At 39.1% G+C, this 25,645-nt stretch overlaps 1 protein-coding gene across 4 annotated transcripts in view; it reads right to left on the reverse strand.

The window, feature by feature from the left end:
- TMX4 (thioredoxin related transmembrane protein 4) overlaps positions 1 to 14,587 on the reverse strand; it is a 38,490-nt gene extending 23,903 nt beyond the window's left edge. For 2 of the 4 annotated variants that reach the window (XM_036321354.1, XM_036321356.1), the window contains exons 1-2: positions 14,263 to 14,587; positions 3,557 to 3,672 (exon numbers count right to left, since the gene is read on the reverse strand). In XM_036321354.1, coding sequence (XP_036177247.1) covers positions 3,557 to 3,672; positions 14,263 to 14,453 — 307 coding nt within the window. In that variant the 5' untranslated portion in view covers positions 14,454 to 14,587. The remainder of the gene's footprint in view (positions 1 to 3,556; positions 3,673 to 14,262) is intronic. The other 2 variants (XM_036321355.1, XM_036321353.1) reach the window with 1 other exon arrangement.
- Between the last annotated feature and the right edge of the window lie 11,058 nt (positions 14,588 to 25,645).

The following is a 25,645-nucleotide window of genomic DNA, read 5'->3' on the forward strand; positions in this document are numbered from 1 at the left end:
ACTTAGAGGCTGAAGTAAATGTTTAAGTATTAATTAGCACTAAAGAAAGAAGCAAAGGGAAAACAATAAATAAAAAGTAGATCAAACCTTATCTTTGAGGGCAATAAATAGAATAAAAAAGAGTCAGTTTTATAATTATAAAATTAAAATATTAACACTAACTGAAATACAATAAACTAAATTGGCTTCTGAAATTAATGGTTTTAATCATAAAGCTTACTTTTTCTTGGCTGTTGCAGGGGTCTGGTTTACCTCTAATCTAGTGACATAGCCATCATCCATGGATGCTCTATGAGCAGCTACTGTTTTCCTGTCTTTGACAACTAAGCTCATCTGCATGGAACAGAAGGTTCAAGTATATATTCATATGTAGTAAATTTAATTTCCCAAAGTCAACAACTGAAACATCATCTGGTCTATGCAATATTAAACAGGCAATGTAATGTTGTCTAATCTAAGGTGTGTCCTTCCCGTGACTTCTACAGCTCAACTGTAAAAATATAATGTATTTCTAATTCCCAGTCTTTATAATTCTGAAATCCTAAAAAAATTTCTTATTAAATATATCAATGGAATAGTTACAGGAATAACTAAAGAATTATGCATGAATACTTCAAAAATTCTTCCTTTCCCTTCTTTTTAAATTTTGCAGAGAAAAGAAATGAAATTATCCCTTATTAGCAGCCCTGATGAAAGAATATACTAATAGAGACCTATAACCAAATATAAATTTGTACACATCCATATCTAATAAAGTGCTCAAGTGTGAGAAAAATAGTAACATTTCAATGGCTTCCCACTGCTTGTTCAGGACAATAGATTCTGTAAAAATAAAATAAATAATCAAATAGCTTCCAAAAATAGGGATAGGCACCCTAGAGGCTTGCCAGTGAATTAATACTACATAAGACCAAAGACCTTTTGTTCCTTCTTCTTTGATAAATATTTCAAATATATATTGCTTGTTTTACATAAACAGCATGAGTCAATAATAAATTTCTTTTTAAAATATTCCATCATAATTTGTTACCTCTTTAAAAAAATGCACAAATCAATCTACAATAGAAAAAATAAGTCAAACATATTAGATGAAAATACTATATTCAATTAGACTTTAGATTTGTGAATCCATCACAAAGCTGTTAAATTCTTTTATTTAAAATCATGTTGTGAATTCACAGCAGCTATACCAAATGACTAAAATGTGTATAGGCCAGCTGTATTTTCAAGAAACTCCTCAAAAAATGTGTCTGATGCCCACTAATGAATAAGACTTAAACCTGACTTCTGGAATCAAACTACTAAAAGATGAAAACAAGTGTACAGCAAAAGTGTAATTGCAATGATTTGACCTCTAAGCAGAATAATTCATTATAATAGCCAAAACCATAAACTAATAACTATAATTTTCCATCTCTAAATAGCAGATGTGCAAAAGTGGCTTTGATTCCAATGCTTAAAAAGGTGGGTGGAGGCCTGAGGACTAACGGCTTTTAATAGAAACCTCTCTACATGGGTTTGCCAACACAAGGATCTTAACAGACACGGTCAATTTTGTTGTCCAAGTAACTACTAATTCAATACTCTGTCTTTTTTTATTTTTAATTCTTTATTGTTTAAAGTATTACATGAGTCTCCTTTTCCCCTCATTGACATCTCCCAGCCCACCCCCACCCCCCAGCACAGGCCCTCACCCCCTACTGTCTGTGTTCATTGGTTATGCTTATATGCATGCATACAAGTCCTTTGGTTGACCTCTTACCCCCCCACTTCCCCACCCCTACCCTTACCCACCCTCTAAGGTCTTTTTTGAACTCACAATTATTGCAGAAAGGTAATAGCTACATTTCCATACCTACTTTCTTTTTAATCTGTGTAAAGGAACACAATAGAAAATAAATGTAAATAGGAAAAAATGCCTAATAAAGTTTGAAAATAGTCAAATTTGAAACTGGAATCATAAACACCCAACTTTTATTCACAGTTATTTTTAAACTACAAATACAAATTGTGTGTCTCTTTTAAGAATTTAAAAGATTCCTCTAGCCTCCTCCTCTTTCTTTTGAAAATTACACCATTTAACAGATAATAAATATAGCTGACACAACAGAATTTGAAATTCATCATTCTGGAACTCACAATGAAATATTTTATTCAGGTAAGATCATTATGTATCTCAAAACCCCAAAGTGTCACCCCACAGATTACCTGCCAATCACAGAGTGGGATCTTTTCTTTATAATTGAGATGTTTAGTGTCCTCACTTTAACCAAGTGCTCAAACTGAACATTACTAACAGTGATAGTACATGTCTTCTGATGGCATCTATACTAATAAAAGGGTAATATGCTAATTAGACCGGACATCTTCCAGACATCCTTCCGGACAAAGCCACAGTGGCGGGGGCCAAGACAGAGGCGGGTAGGGGTGATCAGGCTGGCAGGGGAGGGCAGTTAGGGATGACCAGGCAGGCAGGCAGAGTGGTTAGGGATGATCAGGCAGGCAGGCAGGTTAGCTGTTAGGAGCCAGCAGTCCCGGACTGTGAGGGGTCCTGGACTGGAGAGGGTGCAGGCTGGGCTGAGGGACTCCTACCCCTCCCTCTGTGCACAGATTTCATGCACTGGGCCTCTAGTCTATATATATAAAAGGCTAAGCAACCATCCAACCATCCAACCAACCGGCCGGTAGGTATGACATGCACTGACCACCAGGGGGCAGATGCTCAACGCAGGAGCTGCCGAGCTGCAGTGACTTGGCAGTGGTGGTTCCTGAGTGAGTGCCCTGGAACCAGAGAGGAGGGAGCCCAATCCCCATAGGCCAGGCCAAGGGACCACCACCTGCCCGAGGGACCCTTCGAGATGCCCTTCGAGCCCTGGCACTGCCCCAGCTGCGGCTGGCTGGGGAGGAATCGCGGGAGGTTGGCTCCAAGGTGTGTCCAGCCCGTCTCGCCCAGTCCTGCCTCACAGGCCACCTTCTAATTCATTCCCTTTCTATGTGCATGAATCTGTGCACCCGGCCTCTAATAAATTATGAAGCACAGTATCACCTATGAAATATTCTTGCCATACATGTCCAACCTGAATCATGCCTCTAGAGTCTAGGCTGAACTTCAAGTTTATAGAAAATATAAGAAAACACCTAAGCACACCTCTGGCCTATTCTCTTCAGAATATCAGAGGACTATTTTAACTAAGGGCCATTGAAAACACTTAACAACCAAATGCAAATGGTGAACCTTGATTAGATCCTGGTTCCAAAAACTATTAAAAGGCATGTGGGAAATAATTAGGGAAATTTTAATATGCCAAAGTATTGAAGGTAAAATCATGATGTCTGCAACTTATTTTCAAATGACTCAGCAAAAGAAAATAATTTTAAAAATATTAATATATATGTGTAAACACACACATACATAGACAGACCCAGATATGCCAAAATGTTATCTGTTGATTCTAGATGGTCAGTTCATGAGTATCACAACTTTTCTATATATTTGAAAAAAATTCAAACTAAAAAGTAACAAACATTTACCTTTAATGTTCAACATTTACAGTACCTGGTTCTTGAATGACATCTACCTTCCCCACACTGATATGAAGGAGTTCTCCATTCTTTGCAAATGTCTCCCATTCTGAATCAGTCTGCTGGCAGGATGGACACCAAGGGGCATAACTATAAAAGAAGAATAGCTAATCAATATAAAACATGGAAAACAGCTGTAAAACAGACAAATTATCTAAGTTAAAAAAATAAATATCTGTCTAAAAGGAAGCACAAAATCAAGCTTTTCCAAAGTCATCTGATATAGAAAAACAAAAACATATTTCCCTAGAATTTAATGTATGAAGATTAATTCACTGGGAAGAAATTAGCCAAAGTTTGAGATTTTTCACAAACTATTGTAATACATAAAATACTTTATTTCAATGTTTTTCTTACAATCAACCCAAATTTTGTCACTTTCTACGTAGCTTCTGATTTTTGAGGGAGAGTACTATTTTGATTGCACACTAAAGGAGGACAATTTTCACAAGGACATCCCTAGCCAAGCCAGTTCCAGGTCCATCATAACTACAGAGCTGATGAGCAGAGACCAGAACATCTGTTACTAGTGGGTTCCCAAATATTTATGCGAGTCATTTTTCCAAAGATCTGCAGCAGTTCTGAACCAGTCCAAGAAAGAAAGTAGAAGCTATGGGCTAAACCAGCTTTACCCAACACTTTCTTAAAGAGAAGAGGAGTTAGAAATAAGTGGGACTTCAATCAGAACCCTGGTTTTTACATTTATTTATTTTATTCCATAAATCTGAATTGCACACAATGCTGAAGCTGAGGTTACAACTGTGAACAAGACAGATGTGGTACCCCCCACCCTCTCCTTGTAGATACAATCCAGAGGGGAACACTGGCCAGCACAAGGATAATTAACAAGCCTGGTGGCAAATGCCATGACTGAGCGTATGGGACAGATGCTGTGTAGACACTCGGGAGCTGGGTGGTCTCAGAAGGGCCCACAGAGGAAAATGCATCTGTGCTAAGTTCTAAAGTAGGGGCGTGAGCAGAGAGGGGTCAAAGAATGTTCACTTCTAAGTAAAGAGAACAATGTGAATGAAGCTCAGAGTGATGAGAGAGGAGGGTGAAGACATCATCCACAACCTTTGAAAAAACTGTATAAAGAGGTAGGATTGTATTTGAAGCTCCATGGTAAACCCTAAAGAGTAAGAGAATTATGATTAGATTTCTATTTTTAAAAAATAACTGGGCAGCTTGTGAATAATGGATCAGGGAAGTTTAAGGTGGAGGTCAAGGGAAGAACTGGGAGCCTGGGCCATCTTCCTGGCAATATGCTATGGCCTTACAATGCTTTCCCACATCCTGGAAACTATCACAAACACTCACACTACAAAGCTCCAAAGTGGTCCAGGATTTCACCTACAGATATAAAATGGAAATCCAGCGAAATTTGCTGTTTAGAAAGTACGTATAGTGGATCGAATAGTAGCCTCTAAAACAGTGGTTCTCAACCTTCCTAATGCCGCGACCCTTTAATACAGTTCCTCATGTTGTGGTGACCCCCAATTTCATTGTTACTAATTGAACATAATTAAAGCATAGTGATTAATCACAAAAACAATATGTAATTACATAGGTGTTTTCCGATGGTCTTAGGCGACCCCTGTGAAAGGGTCGCTCGACCCCCAAAGGGGTTGCGACCCACAGGTTGAGAACCGCTGCTCTAAAAAGATACAAAAGATACATAAGTACAAGTTCCAGTGAACATCACCTAATTCGGCTTAGGAGACCAAGTGTGGGTCATGGAGCAAGAGAGAAACAGGGGTCAAGAAGGAAACAAGAGAGAAAGAACTCTTTGGGGACTTTAAACTTCCAAGATTCCAGGCACTTGCAGTGGCTCCACCCTCCTAGTCAAATCACTGTTCCCCAGGCTTGACTGACAGGCAAGGACCTTCCCTAAGGTCACGTGGGCTGCACTGCACACAGGCCCATCTCCCCCTTTGTTTGATCCCTTCCCCCTGGGATGTGCAGGGAATGGATCCATGGTTCCCTGGGGAGCTTAAAGTTGGAGCTGCCCAGATGAACATGCTTATAAAGTCTGGTCTCCCCTTTGCTCTCTTCCTATTATTAATATAATAAACTAGCTAATTACAAGTGTGGACAAAAGGGGCCACATGCTGACCTGACAAGCTCAGGAGAGGCCTGCATGGCAGTTTTGCAGACTCCGGAGACCTAAAGTAACCACAAAGGATGGTCTGAAATTAAACCTTAACTAAAAGCAGTTATGGTGGGCAGTTACGTCCTAAGCCGATATCTTCACTGATAAGGTCAACCTTTACTGTAAGTGAGCCTATCTGTCTTTTTGCATCTATGATAACATACCCTTGAAATGTCTGGGTAACTTGTGATTTCCCTGTATCTGGAGCCCCTGGGGCACAACCAGGTGTGCTAAGCCCAGGACAGATGCAGCAGATTCTTTCATTTATCATGTTAATTGTTCCTGCACCCACCTAAGTATGTGTCCATCATTTTACTTTTTATCCTATCACAGAGGTTCCCTCCCCCACCCCCCCACCCCCGCTTCGCTTAATCCCACCTCCTTAAATCTGTCACCAATGAATTTCATGTATAAATACGAATGTAACCCTGCCATTCTCCGGAGCACTATCTCAATTCGTTGAGGTTCTGCTTCCCGGCATATGTCAACAGTTTGGCTCAAACAAACTCACAAAAATTCTTTACAGGTTTCAATGGTTTTTTACGTTAACACAAGGTTACATTTGGGCAGGTTAATAATCACTCCATGCCTCAGTTTCTTCAACTGTGAAATGAAATGACAGCGGCTATCTTTTAAGGTCACTGGGAGATAAGATGACACATATAAAGCAGGCACATATCAAGCACAATCATTAATACAAAGTATGTTGGTAATATACTACTTGGTTTCTGTTTTTTACAAAATTCAACTGAGTAAATTTAGAGATCTACTTTGCTTTATTAAGCTATTCATGAATTGGGCAGCATCCCATCTACCAATAAGAAGGGTGATCTGGGGGGTTGTACAAAATGTAAGTTTTTATAACAAGGAGGGTGGGACAAAGGAGCTATTAACAAAAGAAAAGAAAGGATGATTTTTTAAACCAGGATATCTTGTTTTTGAGGAAAGAGAACCTGAGTGAGTTGGAAGAGTTTTTAATCCTGCAGGTTGCCTCTTCTTGGAGGGACAGGCAGGTACTGGACAGATTACCTTAAGCATACTTGACTGGAAAGTTCCAGACTGGTTGATTGAGATTATGTTTCTGGGAGAGGCTGAAACTGCAATTAGGTCAGGTATTAAAGCTAAGTGGGTGTCATGGGCCTTTAGCGACAGTGATGCCACTTTGTTCCTGTGGTTTTCTCTTTAACATCTTCAAGGCACTTTTCTGACACATCAGCTCATCTGAACCTTACAGTATTGCTGACAGACAAGACAAGTTTAGAGAGACTTAAGGTCACCTAAAACCACGCAGAACAAAAACCCAGATGGAGGTATTTATGTGATAAAAATCTCCAAGGAATTAATACCTAATATCAACAGAGATGGAAAAGGAAGGGGAGAGGAAGAAGGAGAGACTAGGGGACAGGAAGAGGGACAGAGGGAGAGAAAGGAGGAGGAGGAGAGAAAGAATAAAAAAAAAAGAAAGAAATCTTGAAGTGAAGTTCAATGAACTCTAGATCTCTATCCTCTTTGCTTTGTTTCCCTGAACCCCTGCTTTTGCATGTAACTCGTGGACACATTTGCTACCTCAGTAATTATTAAATCATGCAAATTTCATCATTTAAAAAGAATCCCAGTCCCTAATCTCTAGACAGGCTACTATATAAATTGGAGGGTTTTTTTGGTAATATTGACCCTCAGATATACAAATGCCATTGAAGTAATTTTAGATATTCCATTTTCTATGTAGCTGCTACCCACTGGTCTGCAGCACTGTTAATGCCATTCTCTCTGAGATTTAATCTGAGCTTACTGTGTTGAAATCCACCAAAATCATTCATTCACTTAGTGTGTTCTTTTGGTGGAGATAAACCAGCTTCAAGTCTCAGGTGTGGAAATCGGTCTTTTGTTATAGAAGCATTTTAAATTATTAGTATTCTTCCATATTTAAAGGAAGGTTATTTAGGCAGTAATTAGAACTACTATAAATAAAATACCTCCAGGGGCCAGAGGAAAGTCATGTATGTGACTTTCATGCTCTTCTTTCTCTGTCTCTCTCTATAACACATGTATACATGTAATTTATTTATGTACATATGCATGAATAAAACTCATCAGAAAGGACTGAATGCACTATTCATTTATATTACTTAAAATTAGTTCCAAGTGGCAGTCTTCTCCTAATTATGATAAAGAACAGATTTTTCCAACTTTTTCTTTTACATATAAGGTAACCTTCCTTTAATCTAAGAATCTCCAAGAGAAATTAGTACCTTTATATTCATGAACACTTAAAAAGTATCTTTCTATTTAAAGTTTTTGCAGATGACAATGGTATGTAAAGTTAGTAAGCTTCATAAAGTCATTTGAAACATATTCCAGATAGCCAAAACACTGTTAAATTATAACTTGGGCCTTATCCAGTTTGAATCAATGGGTAGAGCGTGGAGAGTCGGCCTGCGGACTGAAGCATCCGGGGTTTGATTCCAGTCAAGGGCACATGCCTGGGTTGTGGGCTCGATCCCCAGTAGGGGGCGTGCAGGAGGCAGCCAATCAATGATTCTCTAGCATCATTGATGTTTCTATCTCTCTCTCCCTCTGCCTTCCTCTCTCTGAAATCAATAAAAATATATTTTAAAAAATTATAATTTGAATATCAGTCCACTATTAATAACCATTTCTGGAAAACAAAATTCAACAACATGCTTTTGTTATCCATTAGTATTCATGTACAAATTACATTTAAGCTCTGCTGTATGGAAGAATAGTTGAAAGCCCTCAATTCTTTAATTGCATAACTCAATTTGGTATGAGATTTCATTAAGTGTATTAAATACTTCAGGGAAGGAGTGAATTATATTTCCTTGAAATAAAATTTTACTAAAAATATTATTTTTATTCTCCAATAATGGAAAATTTTTCTTCTATCTTGGTGTGAATGTCACGTGTTTCCCAGGACATTCTCTTTTCTTATCCTTGCAGAAGTGAGATGGGCAATGACAGATACAATTAATATTCACTCAGAACTTACTGTGACCAAAATGCTCAGAAAAATCTGTAACAATGAAGATGAAAGAGGTATATTAGATTCATTGTTCTATGCCAACAAGTGATGCCTTCACTACATCAAGTGCTATGCTTCATTTTGGAAAATCTGGAAAATGTCTTAATGATCCAAGAATTGAAAATCTGAGATCAACCCAAGAACTTATGTGCATAACCCATGGACACAGACAATAGTGATGAAGGCCTGAGGAGGGAATGGAAGTGGGGAAGTAGGGAAAAAAAGGGGGGAATCTATAATACTTTCAACAATAAAGATACATTTTTTAAAAATTGTATGCTCAAATATATTTCTTTAGATCATTTCTAGGAAATGTTCTCAAAAATGCAGAGGAAAAATAATCAGTGACACCTCTACGAAAACCATTCTACTTGCAAGAGAAAATGGAATTCACTACTTTTACTGGAATTTACTACTTTTACTTCACTCCATTAAGGTAGTGACTGGTGCATTGTTTGTACTTAAACAGAACCTGGCAGACCCTACATCATAATAAATGTTTATTACATCAATGAACAAATGGTAGATGAGAGTGATTATCCTTAGCACCTAAGAAAATATATACAGGTGTTTCCTTCCGTGATATATTTGAGGAAGCTCTTTACTAGAGGAACAAATAAAGTCTACTACTTATACATTCACTTAGTCAAAAAGTATTTATTGAACACACCCAGTACTTGATAGTTATCAAGGCTCTTGAGATAAACAGGAAGAAGAAAAACTTAGTTCCTTTTCTTAAAAGCTTATCATCCAGAGGACTCAGACAAAAACTCAGTACCAAAGCATATAAATTAACTTATAATTACAAGTTGCGATATGGGCCCTGCTAGACAACACAAGACACAGTGAAAAAGAATTTTCCCAGGGAGTTGGGAAGTCAGAGAACCTGTATGAGTGCTGAGGTGTGTCAGGAATGAGCATCCTATATAATAAAAGGGTAATATGCAAATCGAATGAACAGTGGAACGACTGGTCACTATTACACACACTGACCACGGGGGGAGATGCTCAGCCACAAGCCGGGCTGATGGCTGGTAAGATGAAAATGAATGAGTCACATTCCTCCCCTACTACCCAGCTGGCTCACCTCTGCAGCAGTGCTAAGGTGTCCAACTGACAGCTTAGGCCAAAGCTGTCAGTTGGACATCCCCCAAGGGCTCCCAGACTGTGAAAGGGCACAGGCCAGACTGAGGGACCCTCCCCCCCCTGAGTGCACGAATGTCATGCACCAGGCCTCCAGTATAGCAATAAAAATCTTCATTTGCAGAAACTAGAAAGATGGTAAGACCATTGATAGGCCACTGAATCCCATAGGGAAAAGGCCTCCCCTTATGTGGGCCTAGGTGCTGGCAGCTGTGAGCCTAAGCACAAATCAGCCTGACTCTGTGCCTCCCTTCAGGCTCCCCCACTACCCAGCTACTCTCCCTGGCCTGATCAAAGACTGCCAAGCTCAGGTCTGCATTCTAGTTCTGGCCTTGTCCACAACTTACTAAAGATCCAGCCTTGGTCAAAGCTTTAATCTTCACAAGTTTCCGTCTCCTCCAGTGAATGAGACTGAGAATGATAATTCTGTATCTGATTGCTGGATGATCAAATAAGAGCATTAAGAAACTGTGATGTAAACAACATAACTGTTCACTATGATTGAAATGACAATGACAATAATGATGTGGAAGAATACCCTTTGTGGAAACATTCTGAAATCAAATACTTCTTTGTTAGTTTATGAATTTCTCTTTTGCATGTTTTTAAATAACCAAAACAGTAACTAGGGCAGTGGTTTTCTCTCAGAGGTATTTGGACATGTGCACAGGTGATGGAGGTTGTTAAATTATTTTGATGTCACTTCATTACTAGAATGTAATAACCAGGGAAGCCAAAGGTTCTGCCATGTGGGAACCATCTCCACACAGCAAAGAACAGTCCAATCCAAAATGCTCTGGTAAGAACCATTGCTAGATGCTTGACAGATAAGAAATATTTAGTAAATATTTTCTAAATAAATGAATGCTACATATAATATTTACTTTCTTGAGGGCACAGTAGACTGCCAGTCCCTTGAAATCAAGGAATGTGACTCATTCATTTTCATCTTACCAGATCCCCAACTCGGAAGCTGACACATGACAAGCAATGACTCTCTCAAAAACACAATCATCAAATCAAAACAATCTATTACACTGCAGAAAATTATAACTATTTGATATGGGTAAGGTAAGCCAATAATATTATAATAAGGGTATGGAGGAAACAATACTAAAACCTAGATGTCCCAGGGAAGTAAATAAGGCTTTCCTCCACCACCAGATGACTAATTGCAATTCTGAAACATGATCAACCCAAGAACGAAGTCAGGAAGAGTAGTGCGTTAGAAAGATCTGCATTCTTTCCTGAGGAATTTTAACCCAAAGTCAAACGTTTTCTCTGTATATCAGTTTAAAGGTCAATGCATCATTCTTAAGCTATTTGGATATCTTCAGGTTTCTTTTGGAGGAAACAGGTACCAGAACAGTATACAGAATGTATTAAATTGCATACTTTTGTTTCAAAAGAACAAAAGTCATTTTCTCAAAGACTGAATAATGGGAGCCAAGAAAGTGTTTAAAATAGGACAAGGTTATGAAGCAGCTGAGTAAAAGATAGTATGAAACAATGGAAATAACACATCAGAAGGCATTTTAAAGATTAGGCCATCTTTCCTAACCTTGAGAAAGAGCAAATTTTCCATCAGCAGTTGATGAAAAAAGCACAGAAAGCCAATTATAGAGCTATGGGAGAAATGGGGGTAGAAATCATAGAACCATATATGAAAGCAAAAAGTAAGATAAAAATAGAATATATAAGTTCACAGCGTTAAAGAAAATGTAAATATGTAGTAATGGACGAATTTCTCAGATCTTGAAAAAGGTTCCAGAATTGTGAATATTTTTAACTGATATTTCTCCTCAGCAAAGAGTGCTTTTTAAAAACTGATATTCAATTGCAAGGATCCAAAAAAAAATTGGCCGAAAGTAGTACGAATTAAATTTTATAGTAAAAGCTTTTCATGTCTTCGAGCAGACACTGTTAGATCCTTTAAAAAATAATTAAATTATTGATACCAATATAACCAGGAATTGCATTATGGTAGCTTTGTATAAAGTGGAATGTAAAAGAAAAAAATTCCCAGAAGAGAGGAAGCATATAAGCAAATGAACAAATAAAGAACTGTCATTCAAAGTAATGTCAGAATTTTTAATACTGTCAGAAAACCTAACTTGATTCTTTAGAGAAGTTAAATACACCATCTAACCATGTGAATGTCTAACAAGTTCCATTTATTATGACCAGTTCAGCTGAACAAAGTGTTAACATGAAAACTAGTATTAACACATTTTGTTTTTCTCTGTTGTATATAGGGTGTCCAAAAACATGTATACATACACTTTGAAAATTATAAAGGCAGTGTTTGTTAAAAAACATTTCATTTTCAAAATGGAGCTATCAGCTACTAAAGTGTATATACATTTTGGGGGGACACCCTGTATATCATGAAAAAAGTTTAACTTATTGGCTGTTAGAATGAATTCTTAGAAATTCTTAATAGGTCTCTAGAGGTAGTGAGAATATAATGAATTTTACATTTTTGAGGAGTGTCACAATATTTCTTCAGTCAAGCACCTAGGCTCAGTATGTAGAAAGTTGGAAGCAGTGGTTGAAATCCTCTTTGAGCCTTGCTCCTATTCTGAAGAGAACTACCAAAATGATCTTGTGTCTATACAGCTTACTTCCGGGTTACAAGTCTCACCATGCATCACACAGCCCATACGCATTCCATGCAAAGGACACATGACAAGTGTAGAGCAGCCAATTGCTACATCTAGGCTTGTATATTTACAAACAAGTAAAATTTGAAGTGTCAACATGGCCAAACATAGGAGCTATTGGCTGTTGCCTCTTTATAAGCTTAACTTAGCTTACACTTACCTCAGCTTTAGTGTTCTTAGTAATTTTGCCTAAAAAATAAAAGCACTATTTCAAAAGTAACTATAAAATAGTTGAGACCTTTCTGCTTTGACTTTCATGTCATATACAAACTCAGTTTTAATCGGAAAACAGACATCTAGAAAAACTCCGTTGTGCAAGGACTTCCTGAAAAAAGAACTGCCTGTACTACTTCTGACCAAATGCAGCCTCTGACACTCTTACAAACATGGCAGTCCTGAGTTAAGTTCCACTTTGCTTAGAAGTTTCTCTCTTAAAAGGAAAATGATCTCCTCACCTCCATTCACAATTAGGGGGTTTATTTTAATAAGAGCTTCATGTCAACAGATGTCTTTAATAATTTAATTGATTTATCATGATACCAAAGGCACTCACTTTGAGGTCTAAAGGGTAAATTTATGTTTGAGGGGTAACGTGCATTCTGTTCTTTGAACAACGTAATCTGCTAAGTGACTTAACTTTTGGCCCTGATCTCACAGGGACTTTTTCATTTTATAGACTTCTGCTTGCATCTAAACAGATTTAAAATTTAGTCTGGGACAAATAAAGGAAAGATCCAATTATATGAGTGTGTATGTACTCAATGAAAAATTAGGTGTCAAATAGTAATGATCAAATATGTATATTGCTGAAACCACAGATCAATGAGATGTGATCTTAGTGATCTTTCCTCCATCCTTCATTTTCTCTGCAGGCCCACCATGAATGGTCTCTCAAGGCTATCCAAACATCTACCCCTGTCCACTTGAAATCTTTCTTCCTAGTATAAATTAATTGAATCTATGATAAACAGTCCCTTGCCTGCTCCTAACCCAAAACTATATTTTGCCATCAAGTAAAGGCACTAACCATGATTTACTTTCTATCTTTCAAATGGGAGGCAATTTATTAATATCCTTTTCTTTATGACACTAGCACAATTAAGTTACAATTACCCAGAAAGTCTTACCCCTGAAAATTACAAATATCAACATTTGATTTTAAAATTTCAAAATCTGTTTTATTTTTTCATACCTCGGATTTTCAAAATGAATACTAAGATAGTGTAGAGACAAACTGGCCTGCCCTCTCGGTGCAGCAACTATTCATTCAACGAATGCATTGCCTAGCACACGCTACGTATTTGTTCTGCACGGTAAGTGTCATTGAATGACCGCCCTTTCTCCTCGACCTACACACCTACATCAAAAGCACGCTATTTTCTGGCAGATTTTCTCCGTTCCCCCTCCCCAGGACCTCTCCGTGGGAAGCTGCTCAGCCACCCCACCCCTAAAACACTTTTCCCTAAAGTAGGGGGCAAGCAAGGCGAGGGAGCGGAGGGGATCGCGCTTCCCCCTCGGCTGTCACCGCGGAGGGCCGGCGCATGCGCAGCGCGAGCAGCCGGGGGTAGCGCAGCTCGCCGGGGGCCCGAGGTCCAGCCCCCGGAGCGTGCGGCATCGGGGGCGGCCCGCGGGGCGCCGGGAGGGCGGACGGTGTGGCGTGCGGGTCGGGCGGGCACACTCACAATTTCAGCATCCACTCGCCCTCCATCACCAGTGTCCAGTTGGAGGCAGTCATGGGAAGCACCATGCTCTGCCCGGCCGGCAGCGCAGCGTGCTCGGGCCCGGCCTCCTCCGCCTCGTCCGCGGCCGCCGCCACCGCGACCCAGGCGGCCAGGAGCGCCGTGAGCAGCGGGCCGGAGCGCCCGCCCGCCATCGTGGGGCGCGGAGCGAAAGGAGAGACGGATCCGCGGCCTTGCTCGCGCGCCCTGGACCTTCCCGGGCGGTCGGAGGGGACGCCGGCTCCCTGGCCTGCACCGGGCCGCGCGCACAGGCCCGGCTGGAGGCGGGGACGGGCACCGCCTCTTAACCGCCGCGGCGCGCTGAGGCCACGCCCCCTCCCGCTGCGTGGCCCGGGGTGTCGGTTGCTAGGCGACGGCTTCCCTTTCTTCCTGACCACCAAGCTGAACAGAAACAGATGACTGGCTGTTGCATAAGGAAGAACAGGCACCAACAGGCACCGCGTGTGCCCAGGCTACCCAGGAAGGGCGGTTGGCGCGTGTGGGTTTTTTCTAAAGAGAAACATGGCCACTAATTTAAAAAATGCACCCCCTCCTCAAAGGGTGGCAAAGAGAACAATGGGCTGCAAAGTAAACCTGTGTAATGAAAAATGGAGGGACATGGTGAGCGTCTCCGGCTGAAAGGGCAAGGAAAATTCAAGTACTCTCTGCGTGTGTGTATTGCCTAATTGGAGGTAATTGTGAAACTAGACTATGCGGTTGTAGTTTTTTACAAAAACAATTTTATTGTTATAAAAACGTGGGTACTGATAGATCAAATGAGTCAGTTGATAAGACTATTGCCAGTTGCAATGAAATGCGCCTCATTTTTTTTTTTTGTCAGATATAAATGAAAGTAGCCTTAAATATTTCCAAATTTCTTTCCAGATACACGGCATCTGTACCTAGAGGCCACCACACTCTTGGGTGTGACTGAAATACAATTAGAGGGTGGTGAGCTTCTTGAAGTGTGCTTTATAAGAATCATTAGGTGTTCAAAGGATGAAACTGAGTAACCTGATGTGAACCCGTAGGAGAATGAAGACACTAAGAAGTTGGCTAATGGGCTAAAGTTAAAAAACAACAACAAATAATAACAATAATAATAAGCCTGGCAGCCATTTCTACACAAGGGCTTCTCCACTTCAGGGAGAAGCTTAAACTGAACTACCTGCCTCTGCACTGAACTACCTGCCTGCATTGTGCTGCTGCTGTCTGCATCAGCTTTTATAAAGCGGTTCCTGGAATCCTACTTTAACCAATAGGACCGAAGCTTTCTCCATCAGAGCTTTGCATCTGCAAACAACCAGAGTGGCTCTATTCTGACCAATCAGGACAGTACCTTTGGGGCCAATCAAACTTTGAAGATTTGGAGTGCCATTTGCATGAAGCCAGACCAATCAGGGGCCAGGGGCAGCTACTTCTGTCTATATAAGCCAGCTCCCTGCAGGCTCTGAGAGTGCACTGTCCCTTTCCAAGGAAGGCTGAGGGTTGTGTTCCCCAGTTTGGTGCTGAGCTAGAGAAGGGCCTGGCCCCAGGGCTGTTCCACAGCCATGCCATATCCCAATTGAGCTGTTTTGTACTGAATAAAGTTTCCTTCTTCACTGCACCCCAAATTGGGGATTCCTGTTGGCACCAATGACCATCAGATGACAGTGATCAACATATCATGAGAACAATGTGATTTCTGAACACACAGATAAGTATACAACGATGATTGTTACAGGATCTATGACATGAATCTACAATCCCTACTTATAGGAAAGAAAGGTTAATTTGCCTCCAGAGAAGGTCTTACCTGCATTAGGTGTTGATTTGTAGTAGCTAAATTCTATGTGGACCCTGCCCTTATCAAAATATTTAAACTATGACAAATTTGGAAAATGTTTCTGCAATAAATGTTACTAAAAGTCACTGTTATTGTATGCTGATTATTATCAAACTCAAGGGTTTTAAAGCTTGGGTGCTCTATTCAAGGAAGTTTTTGCAAGGCAGTTTTATTTACTTTGCATATGAGCTTACATCCAAAGCCTAAGGGAAGCTTAGCCATTGCTTATTAACACCATGTGGTCAATTACATATTGATTCTTCTTTTAAAATGACTAGTGACACTCACTTATCAGGTTGGGTTCCTGTCAAGCTCATCTTGTTACAGCTGCATCTGCAGAATACTGTGCTGCATTTTAAAATTCAGCAACAATAGCATTTAGTCAGATCTGCCCAGACCTTGAGACATTTGTCCTTTCTAACAAGATCAATCCTATAAACTCAGTTGAAAACATTTTATTTTACTTATTTAAAAAAAGGACTTATTCATGTGAATCCTACCATTCTATTCAGTGCAGCTTTTGTGTATATGTTATTTGTTAAAAAAGAAAAACGTTCTTAAAAATAGGACCTCATATTGAGGCATTACTGTTCATTTATTGGGTGTGATAATGGTGTTATGACTATATATTTTTAAATTTTGTTTGGTTAGAGATAGTGAAATATTTATGGTTAAAATACTATGCTGTATTAGAATTCACTTTTTAAAACTCCAGAAGTAAAATTTGAAGGATGGAGGGAAGGTGAATGAAGCCAAAGTGGCACAATATCAATTAATATTCAAGCTAAGCTCATTTTTGCTCTTCTATTTTTGTGTATGTTGGAAATTTCTTCAAAATGATAAAGAGAGAGCATATCTGAGACCACAAAAGAAATTATTGCTTATCACGGCATGGGTGGGCCTAGGGCAGTGGTTCTCAACCTTCTGGCCCTTTAAATACAGTTCCTCATGTTGTGACCCAACCATAAAATTATTTTTGTTGCTACTTCATAACTGTAATGTTGCTACTGTTTTGAATCATAATGTAAATATCTGATATGCAGGATGGTCTTAGGCGACCCCTGTGAAAGGGTTATTCGACCGCGAAAGGGGTCTTGACCCACAGGTTGATAACCGCTGGCCTAGGGGTATTATGCTCAGTGAAATAAGTCAATCAGAGAAAGACAAATATCATATGGTTTCCCTTACATGTGGAATCTAAAAGACAAAATAAATGAACAAACAAAATTGAAACAGATTCATAGATACAGAGAGAGAACTGGTGGTTGCACCGGGTGAAAGAGGTTAAGGGATTAAGAAGTACAAATTGGTAGTTACAAAATAGTCATGGGGAAGTAGGTAAAGCATAGGAAATGTAGTCAATAACGTAGTGATAACTATGTATAGAGCCATTTCGGTTACTGGAAATATCAAGGGAACGCTATGTAAATTATATGATTGTCTAACCACGAAGCTGTACACCCGAAACCAATACATAATAAATTTTAAAAAAAGAAAAACCATTGCTGAAGTTTTTCCTATATCTAACACAAAATGTAGGTTCAAAAATTGCATTTCTTGGCCTTCCAACTAAGGTGAGTAGGAAAGAATATAGCAAGAATGTGTGGGAACATGTGTGTGGTGGGATGGCACAGACCAGGGTCAGGGAAGCAACTGCTGTCAAACCATGATTGACATCTCGCTGACACTTCCTACCAATGTGACTTGGGGCTAAAACTACTTGACTCCCATGTTTTATTTAAATGCTGCTAATAATAGTACATACTGCATATGATGGCTGTGAAGACTGAGCGAGATAAATATAATGCCTATAGTATGATTCAATAAAGGTTATGTATTATCATTTGGAGGCAGTAGACAGCAAGCTATCATGCTTCTAGGGCTCTCTATTTTTCCTAAATTAAAGTTGAATTCACTTGTTGTTCACAAAGTCCTTCACAATCTAGCTTCAGTTTTGCCCACCTTACGGTCCACCATTCCTACAATCCCCCATGCTCCAGTAACACAAAGCTACTCCTTATTCCCCAAACACATGAGAAATGGAGGCCATAGTCCAACAGCTCTGGAAACCTGAATCTTGTGAACAACCACAAAAGTAACCTAGAAGCAGGTCATTCCTCCACTCCTGAGGTGACTGAGCCTTCCTTAAGAGTGATCTAGAGCCAGAGGGTAAACCTTAAGTAGGTCCTCTAACCAACAGAAACTGTGAAACAATAAATGTTGCTTTAAGCCGCTAAGATTTGGGGTAATTTGTTATGCAGCAATAGGTAAATAAGTCAGGGCTCAATCCTTTATGTGTTTAAAGGATGGAAAGCATTTAAAGAATGGAATGCATTTAAATAAGAGAATTACAGTTCTAAGAAGATTGATACCTGGTACTGGGAGAAAGAGCTTTTGTCCCTAGAGTATGTAGTTTCCACTGGTAGCACTGTGGGGCAGCTATGGTTACACAAAGATACATGGCTCCAAGTCAGAAAAAGAATACCTTGTTCTCTGATGAGCTGATGCACTGACAGGAAAGAGAGGACGAATGTGGTGGATGTATATTTAATTCTCTTCTCTTTCCCCCGCTGCAGAGCAGTATGCTTCCACACCCTCTTTGAAGTTAGGCCTACCATTGTAACAGTTTTAGCCAATGGTCAGCAAGCAAGAGGGATGTGAATGTATCATTTGCACTAACGTTCCCTTCTCCTGCTGTGGAACTTTTAGAGGAAGGATCATGATCTAGGAGTCTACAAGACCAGAGAAGCCTGCATTTTTGAGATGGGTCATGAAGAACCCTTACATATAAGTTCTTTTCTTTTTCTTTTTTTGCATATAAATTCTTTGGTTAATCTCCACTTCCCAGCCCCATTCCCAGCCCCCACCCGCAACCCCTGCCTTCTCTCTCAGATTTGTCAGTCTATTGCATGCTTCTGTGTCTCTGGACCTATTTTATTCATCAGTTTATTTTGTTCATTAGATTCCACGTATGAGTGAGATCATGTGACTTTGTCTTTCTCTGACTGGCTTATTTCCTTAGCATAGTACTCTCCAGGTCCCTCCATGCTGTCTCAAATGGTGAGAGATCCTTCTTTTTTTGCAGTTGCATTCTTAATGAACTGTATTCTTTTTACTAAAAAAAATCATTATTCTTAATGAACTCTGAATTGGCAAGAAATACATTTTCATTATGATAAGCTTATTTAGGTTAGCTATTGCTTCATAGATAACCACCCCAATATCATAGCTCATGGTTCTGGGAGTTGATAGTCTCAGCTGGGCTGTTTTCCCCTGGATTCCTTCCTAGGGTATCAGACACTTGAAGCTAAGACTAGAGTTATCTGAAATATTTTGTGCTCACATGTGTGGGGAATTGATACAGGGTTAAGCCTAGGACTGACCTGTTGGCAAAGTCACAAACAAGTCCCAGCTTAGAGGGCACAGTCCTCTTAGCATAATTAGGCTTGACCTTATAACACTCCCCAGATCTTATCTGAGAAGCTAATGGGCTGAGGGAAGTGCCAGAAGTGTAACTATGGTCAAAACAAGTGAAACTCACAACTGTGTAACTATGGTAACCACTACCTTGTTTACCTCTGACTATAAAATAGTTGGTGCAGCCTGAGCATCAGTGGAAGTCCTTCCCCTTGAGTTGGACTTGCCTGCCTGGCCCCCAATATTCCCAAATTATCTCGTGTCTTTTCTCTTTCATTTGTGTGCGGCTCTTCTTCCAGATCCCAAACCCTGAACCATGCGGGACGTGGAAGGAAACATTTACAACACACATGTCTAGCACTTGATACAGGATGGCTGGAACAGCTGGGCACTGATGAAACACCTCTCTTATCCAAGCAGCCTCTCCATGTGGCTACTTGGGCTTCCTTCAGTATGGCAGTTGGAGGGCTGTCAGACTTCCTTTCTCTTGAGCAAGAATTCCCAAGAGGCCCTGGGGGAAACTGCAATGTTTCTTAAGATCTTGCTTCAGAAATCTAAGAATGTCACTTCTACCACATTCTATTGGTCAAATCACTAATGGCCAGTCCAGATTAAAGGGACAGGGAATTAGACTTTAATCCTTAACAAGAAGCAGCAAAATAAATCGTATCCATCTTTCATCTATAAAAAGCCACTCTGAAAAGTTGGAATTCTTTGCCACTGAAGCATCACCTACACTGTTGTGATTACCTCACTACCTTCCTTGGATGACTTAGTCAAGAGTAACTTGGGGGATTTGTGGGTATGAGTGATATTTCCAGAAAGCAGAGTAGGAACTACCTCTCCCCTTTTACCTTTTGTGGGTAGTCCCCCATGAAGTGCCTGTTTGGCCAAAATGTATTGGAAAGAATGGTTTTAAAGCCTTTGGGCAGCCACTTGCTTGGCACCATGGTATTTTGGTACTCTTAGGACTTCACAGGATTTTCGTTAAACTTCTTCCAAAAAGACCCAAAAGAATATGATAAGATTTATAAAAATAGACTCAAATGGACAAAATATCTGTCTTTTGCATCCTGAACCCTTTTTAAACATTGAATAATGGATGTAAGAAAATGATTTGCCAAGCAAGATAAGAACATACATTTCCATGGTAAAAACTTTGAATATAGTAACAAAAATAAACCTTGATAAAATTGGGACTTGATAGTAAGAGGATAATCAATGAGAGATAAGACGATTGTATTAAGATTACAAACTCCATAATAATAGAGTATAGAAATAATAAACAGCTGTTTTCCTATTGAGGATGGTGAAAGTGATATGGAAATGTTAAATAAGCTACACAATGCTTTAAATTAGTTCACAGAGTAATAATAGTACAGGAATTTAATTACACAAACAGATTTGCTAAATGCCTTACAGGAACAAGAGATGGAGAGGGAATTTAAATAGGACATTTCCTAGAACAGCTGGTAAAAGAAACCATAAGGATGAAAATGCACTGAATTGTCTCAGGCTAGTGACTAGAAACAAATCCAGAAGGAGCTTGATCAGCTTCTAAGAAACAGCAGCCTCATGACCACCTCTTGGTTAAAGCGAATCACTAATTTTTTCTCAAAACTAATAAGTGAGCTCAGGGAAAGCTGAATATAAGAAAAATATATACAATTCTCTTCCTGTATATCAGAAAGAATTAATTTAAAAAACGTAATGTGGGCAAATATCTCATCAAGAGCAGCAAAACCTATTTTAAAAAAAACCTAAAGAAACAAGCAAAACATACGAAAAAAAACAACAGCTAAAAGACTTTATGTGATAGATAGATCAATTTTCCTAAATTAATGTATACATCTAATGCAATATGATTTAAAATTCAAGCAAAGTTGAATTTTATAGAATTCCAAAAATCTCTTAAAAAGTTATGCTTACAACTAGCCAACAGATACAGAGAACAGCTGACAGCTGTCAGAGAGGAGGGGTTTGGGTGAGAGGGTTGAAGCAATTGAGCAAAGAAAAAAAAGAAAGACTCTTGGACACAGAGAACAATATGGTGATTGCTAAAAGGAAGGGAGGTGAAGGGTAGAAGAAGGTAAAGAGGGGATAAATGATGATGGAAGGAGGCTTGACTTGGGGTGGTAAACACACAATACAATATACAGATAATGTATTGTAGAACTGTATATCTGAAACATGTATCATTTTATTAACAAACTAGAGGCGTGGTGCATGAATTCGTGCACGGGCGGAGTCCAGGCAGCCCTCCCTGATGGGGGGAGAGGGGCTTCGGGCAGTTGGCTGGCCGGCCCCGCCCCCTGGTCAAACTCCTGGTCAAATTCCTGGTCGAGGAGACAATTTGCATATTAGCCTTTTATTATATAGGATATCACTCCAATAAATTCAATTAAGAAAAAAAGACCAGCCAACTGGATTTTGAAAAAGAACAATGATATAGGTCTTGCCCTCTCAAATATTAAACTCTGCTATCAAGTTACAATAAAATGAATATTCATGTAAGAAGCAAATAGATAAATGGATTAGCGTGACGACTCAAGAAACAAAACTATTGGGATATTTACCTATGTCAAAGGTGGTAGATGTGTTAGGGTAAAGTAGACTTAGGCTGCAGTTAAACAGCCCACAAAATCTCAGAGGTCTGACTCATAGAGCTCAGTTCTCTGCGTGCAACAGCCACCTTGGATCTCGGAGACTCTCCAGGGAGCTGAGAGTGGGCCAAGATCTTCACAATACAGCTGCTTCAATCCTGTAGCTCTGCCAGCTTAACGTGAAGCCTCCTCCACGATCATCGCAGGGAAGGAGAAAGTAAATTGCTACGAGGAGCTTTGGCTTTCTTAGTCCAGAAGCAGCACACACACTGTTCAGCTCATAGTCTGCTAGCTAGAACTAATCATAAGTCTGCCTAACTTATAGGAAGGGTGTTTGTCCACAGGAACTTAATTCTGATGTACAGTAAGAGCATCCATGATGGTATGTCAAGTCAGTAAGAAAAATTGCACTAATTCATGGTAGGGTTAGGGCAATTTCCTTTATATCAAAAAAATATATATGTATCTCTACATACTTCAATTTCTAAGTAAAGCCAAGCCTGGCAAAATAATCTGAAATATAGACAAGACAAAGGTTTACTATGTCTGAAATTCAAAAAGTCCTACAAATAATTAATAAATAGACATACGACCCAACAGGAAAATAGAAAAGATTATAAATAACCAGAGAAGAAGAAATACAAATGGCAGTAGAATATGAAAAGCTGCTTGTTCACACTGCTGATCAACAAAGTACTTTCTAGTGGTTGGACAATAATATACTTTACAAAGTGTTCCCCTGATATTTCCAGTATCTGACTAGCACTATACTTAATTATTGCAATACTAGAGGCCCAGTGCATGAAATTCATGCACGGGTATGGTCCCTAGGCCTGGCCATTGATCAGGGCTGATTGGGCCCTTCTGGCTGCCGGCCAGGGCCTCCCTTCATTTTGTGCTGCTCCCTGGTGGTCAGCATACGTCATAGCGAGTGATCGAACTCTGGGTCTCCAGGTCAAACTCCCGAGGGGACAATTTGCATATTAGGCTTTTATACAGATAGATAGATTATTGACTATATTTCTTATGTTGTATTTTACACCCCCAAGGCTATTTTATAACTACCAATCCATACTTCTCAATTCCTTCACCTTTTCTAATCAGTCTCCCAACCCCGTGCTCCTCTAGCCACCACTATGTTATACACCTGAAACTAACAAAAAAATAATATTCAATGTAAACTTTAATTGAAAAAATTAAAAAATAATAACAATGAAATAATTTTAAAGAAAGGAAAAAATACATTTTATAGTTGCTAATATGGTAGTCCCTCCAATGCTGCAGTTTGCTCTCTTGAATTACGTGAAGTCAGGCACAATCTGAAAATATTAAATGGAAAAATCCAGAAATAAACAATTCATAACTCTTAAATTGCAAGTCCTTCTGAGTAGCATGATGAAATCTCGCAGGGCCCTTTGTCCAGCATTTCCACATTGTATATACTCCTCCACCTGTTAGTCACTTAGCAGCCATCTTGGTTACTAAATAGAGTATTGCAGTATCATGTCTTGGAACATATCTCCCATAGATAAGGGGGTATACTGGATACTGTACAGTTAATTTGATGATTTCCTGTGTTTAACCAACCATTATTAGACAAGTTACCCCAAAATTACAAAATCCTCAAGTTCCCCTTTTTGGCCCTACTGCTTTTTTATTATACTCTTTGATTACAGGATATTTGGGAACCTTGCCTTTGTGCATCACGTTTAAAGTAGAATTAAATGGAAATTGGAAATGAGGGAATAGCAAATTTTATTCTATAACAATTGTGTGTCTCAAATCCGGCAAATTGTGCATGAAGAAGAGAAAAAATACTTCAATGAATCCACGTATAAAAATTGCCTTTAATGTTTGGTGATCTCTAGTAAATACCAGGCCCTGGATAGTCGAGCATACCAGCTGGTGTCTTCACTTCCTTCAGCGCATTTTATAGAGCCTACTCTGTATAGTGTGTGCAGACCTTGTCTTGGATTCTGTAGAGCCACAGAGGCGTGGGTATCTGTTCTTCATGAGCAAGGCATTAATTGACAATTGCGTTAAATAATAAAAGTTAAGTAATGGTCAAGAGCATTTCAGAATATGGAGGCTGGGAGTATGCCCTGGAAAATATTGAACTTTAGATCAACTCTGACATGAAGGTAGGAAAGAACAAATGAAGAAGAGGGACAGAGAAAATTCCAGACAAAGTGACAAGATAACATGAAACTATAAGAATCTCTAAGTGTAGCTCTCAACCTTAAAACAACAATGAAACTACATTTATTATTAACAAGTATTTGTTGTCTTTTGGCATTTGAAGGATGGAAATTCAGGAACTGTTGTTGTGCACTTAATACATTTAATCAAGATTTTTTTTTTTTTGTAGAGGAGAAACCGGAAAGGTACAAAGATGTCCACTGAGTTTACCGCTCTGCTCCAAGGAAATAAAACAAGTAACTAAATTATCAGTTCTACAGAGGAACTTAAACAGAGTTCATTTTAGTAAATATTCTTGATATTTGAACCAAATATTTCTCAAGATACTTGCACCATGCATTAAAATTGTTTTGTTTACATTTCAGTGAAAGTAGAAAACAATTTTTCACTCATAAAAATTTAATACACTTATAAAAGTTATAAATATAAAATTTAAGACACTTAATTATAATCTTTGTCCTTATTTCATGCTTCTCTCCCTTTGTCATCAAAGAAAATGTTGAAACCCTGCTCTGGCCAGTGTGGCTCAGTTGGTTGTGGGTCATCCATGCACCGAAAGGTCACCAATTCAATTCCGTGTCAGGATGCATATCCAGGTTGCCAGGTTGCAGGTTCAATAGGATGTATCTCTATCTCATCAATATTTCTATTTCTCTCTCCCCTCTCTAAAATCAATTAAAAAACATACTTTTTCTAAAAAAGAAAATTTTAAAATCCAAAATTAGATATAGAGAAGCATTAAAATATTAGATAACACAGGCCAAGAATTCAACATCTTGCATTTTACCTAAGAAAATACTTTAGGATAATTGGCTGGCGGGAAGTTTTATGTTCCCTGGTAGAAGCTGAGAGAACAGTTGAGGTATGTTCTGTAAGAGAAAACATAACTAAAATGTAATCAAAACAAAATCCATAGTCCACATAAATCAGTCGTGCAATTGGCTACTAAAGCCTAAAATAATAATTGAAAAATATAAATGTAGTAGGATAGATTGTATGTAACACCAGGTCGCCCAAGAATCAGCAGCATACTGGTAAATGTTTAACAACCCACATCTCTGAGGCCGAGAATTCTGACTTGTTGAGTTTGTTTGATTTCTGTGCTTTAAGTAATCCCACCACATCTGATTTCAAAGTACCAACTTGATGTCCACCAACTAGCCAGATCCCTGAAAATTTATAAATTGGCTCTTACAATCTGGTGCAAGATGACTCCCGCATCACACTGCAAGCACTGATAATACTATGCCACCACTTACAATATGCTCACTCTTACTTATTATTCTAAATACTAAACAAGTGG

Source organism: Myotis myotis, unplaced genomic scaffold (genome assembly GCF_014108235.1).
Source record: "Myotis myotis isolate mMyoMyo1 unplaced genomic scaffold, mMyoMyo1.p scaffold_m19_p_9, whole genome shotgun sequence".
In the NCBI taxonomy this organism is placed as follows: domain Eukaryota; kingdom Metazoa; phylum Chordata; class Mammalia; order Chiroptera; family Vespertilionidae; genus Myotis; species Myotis myotis.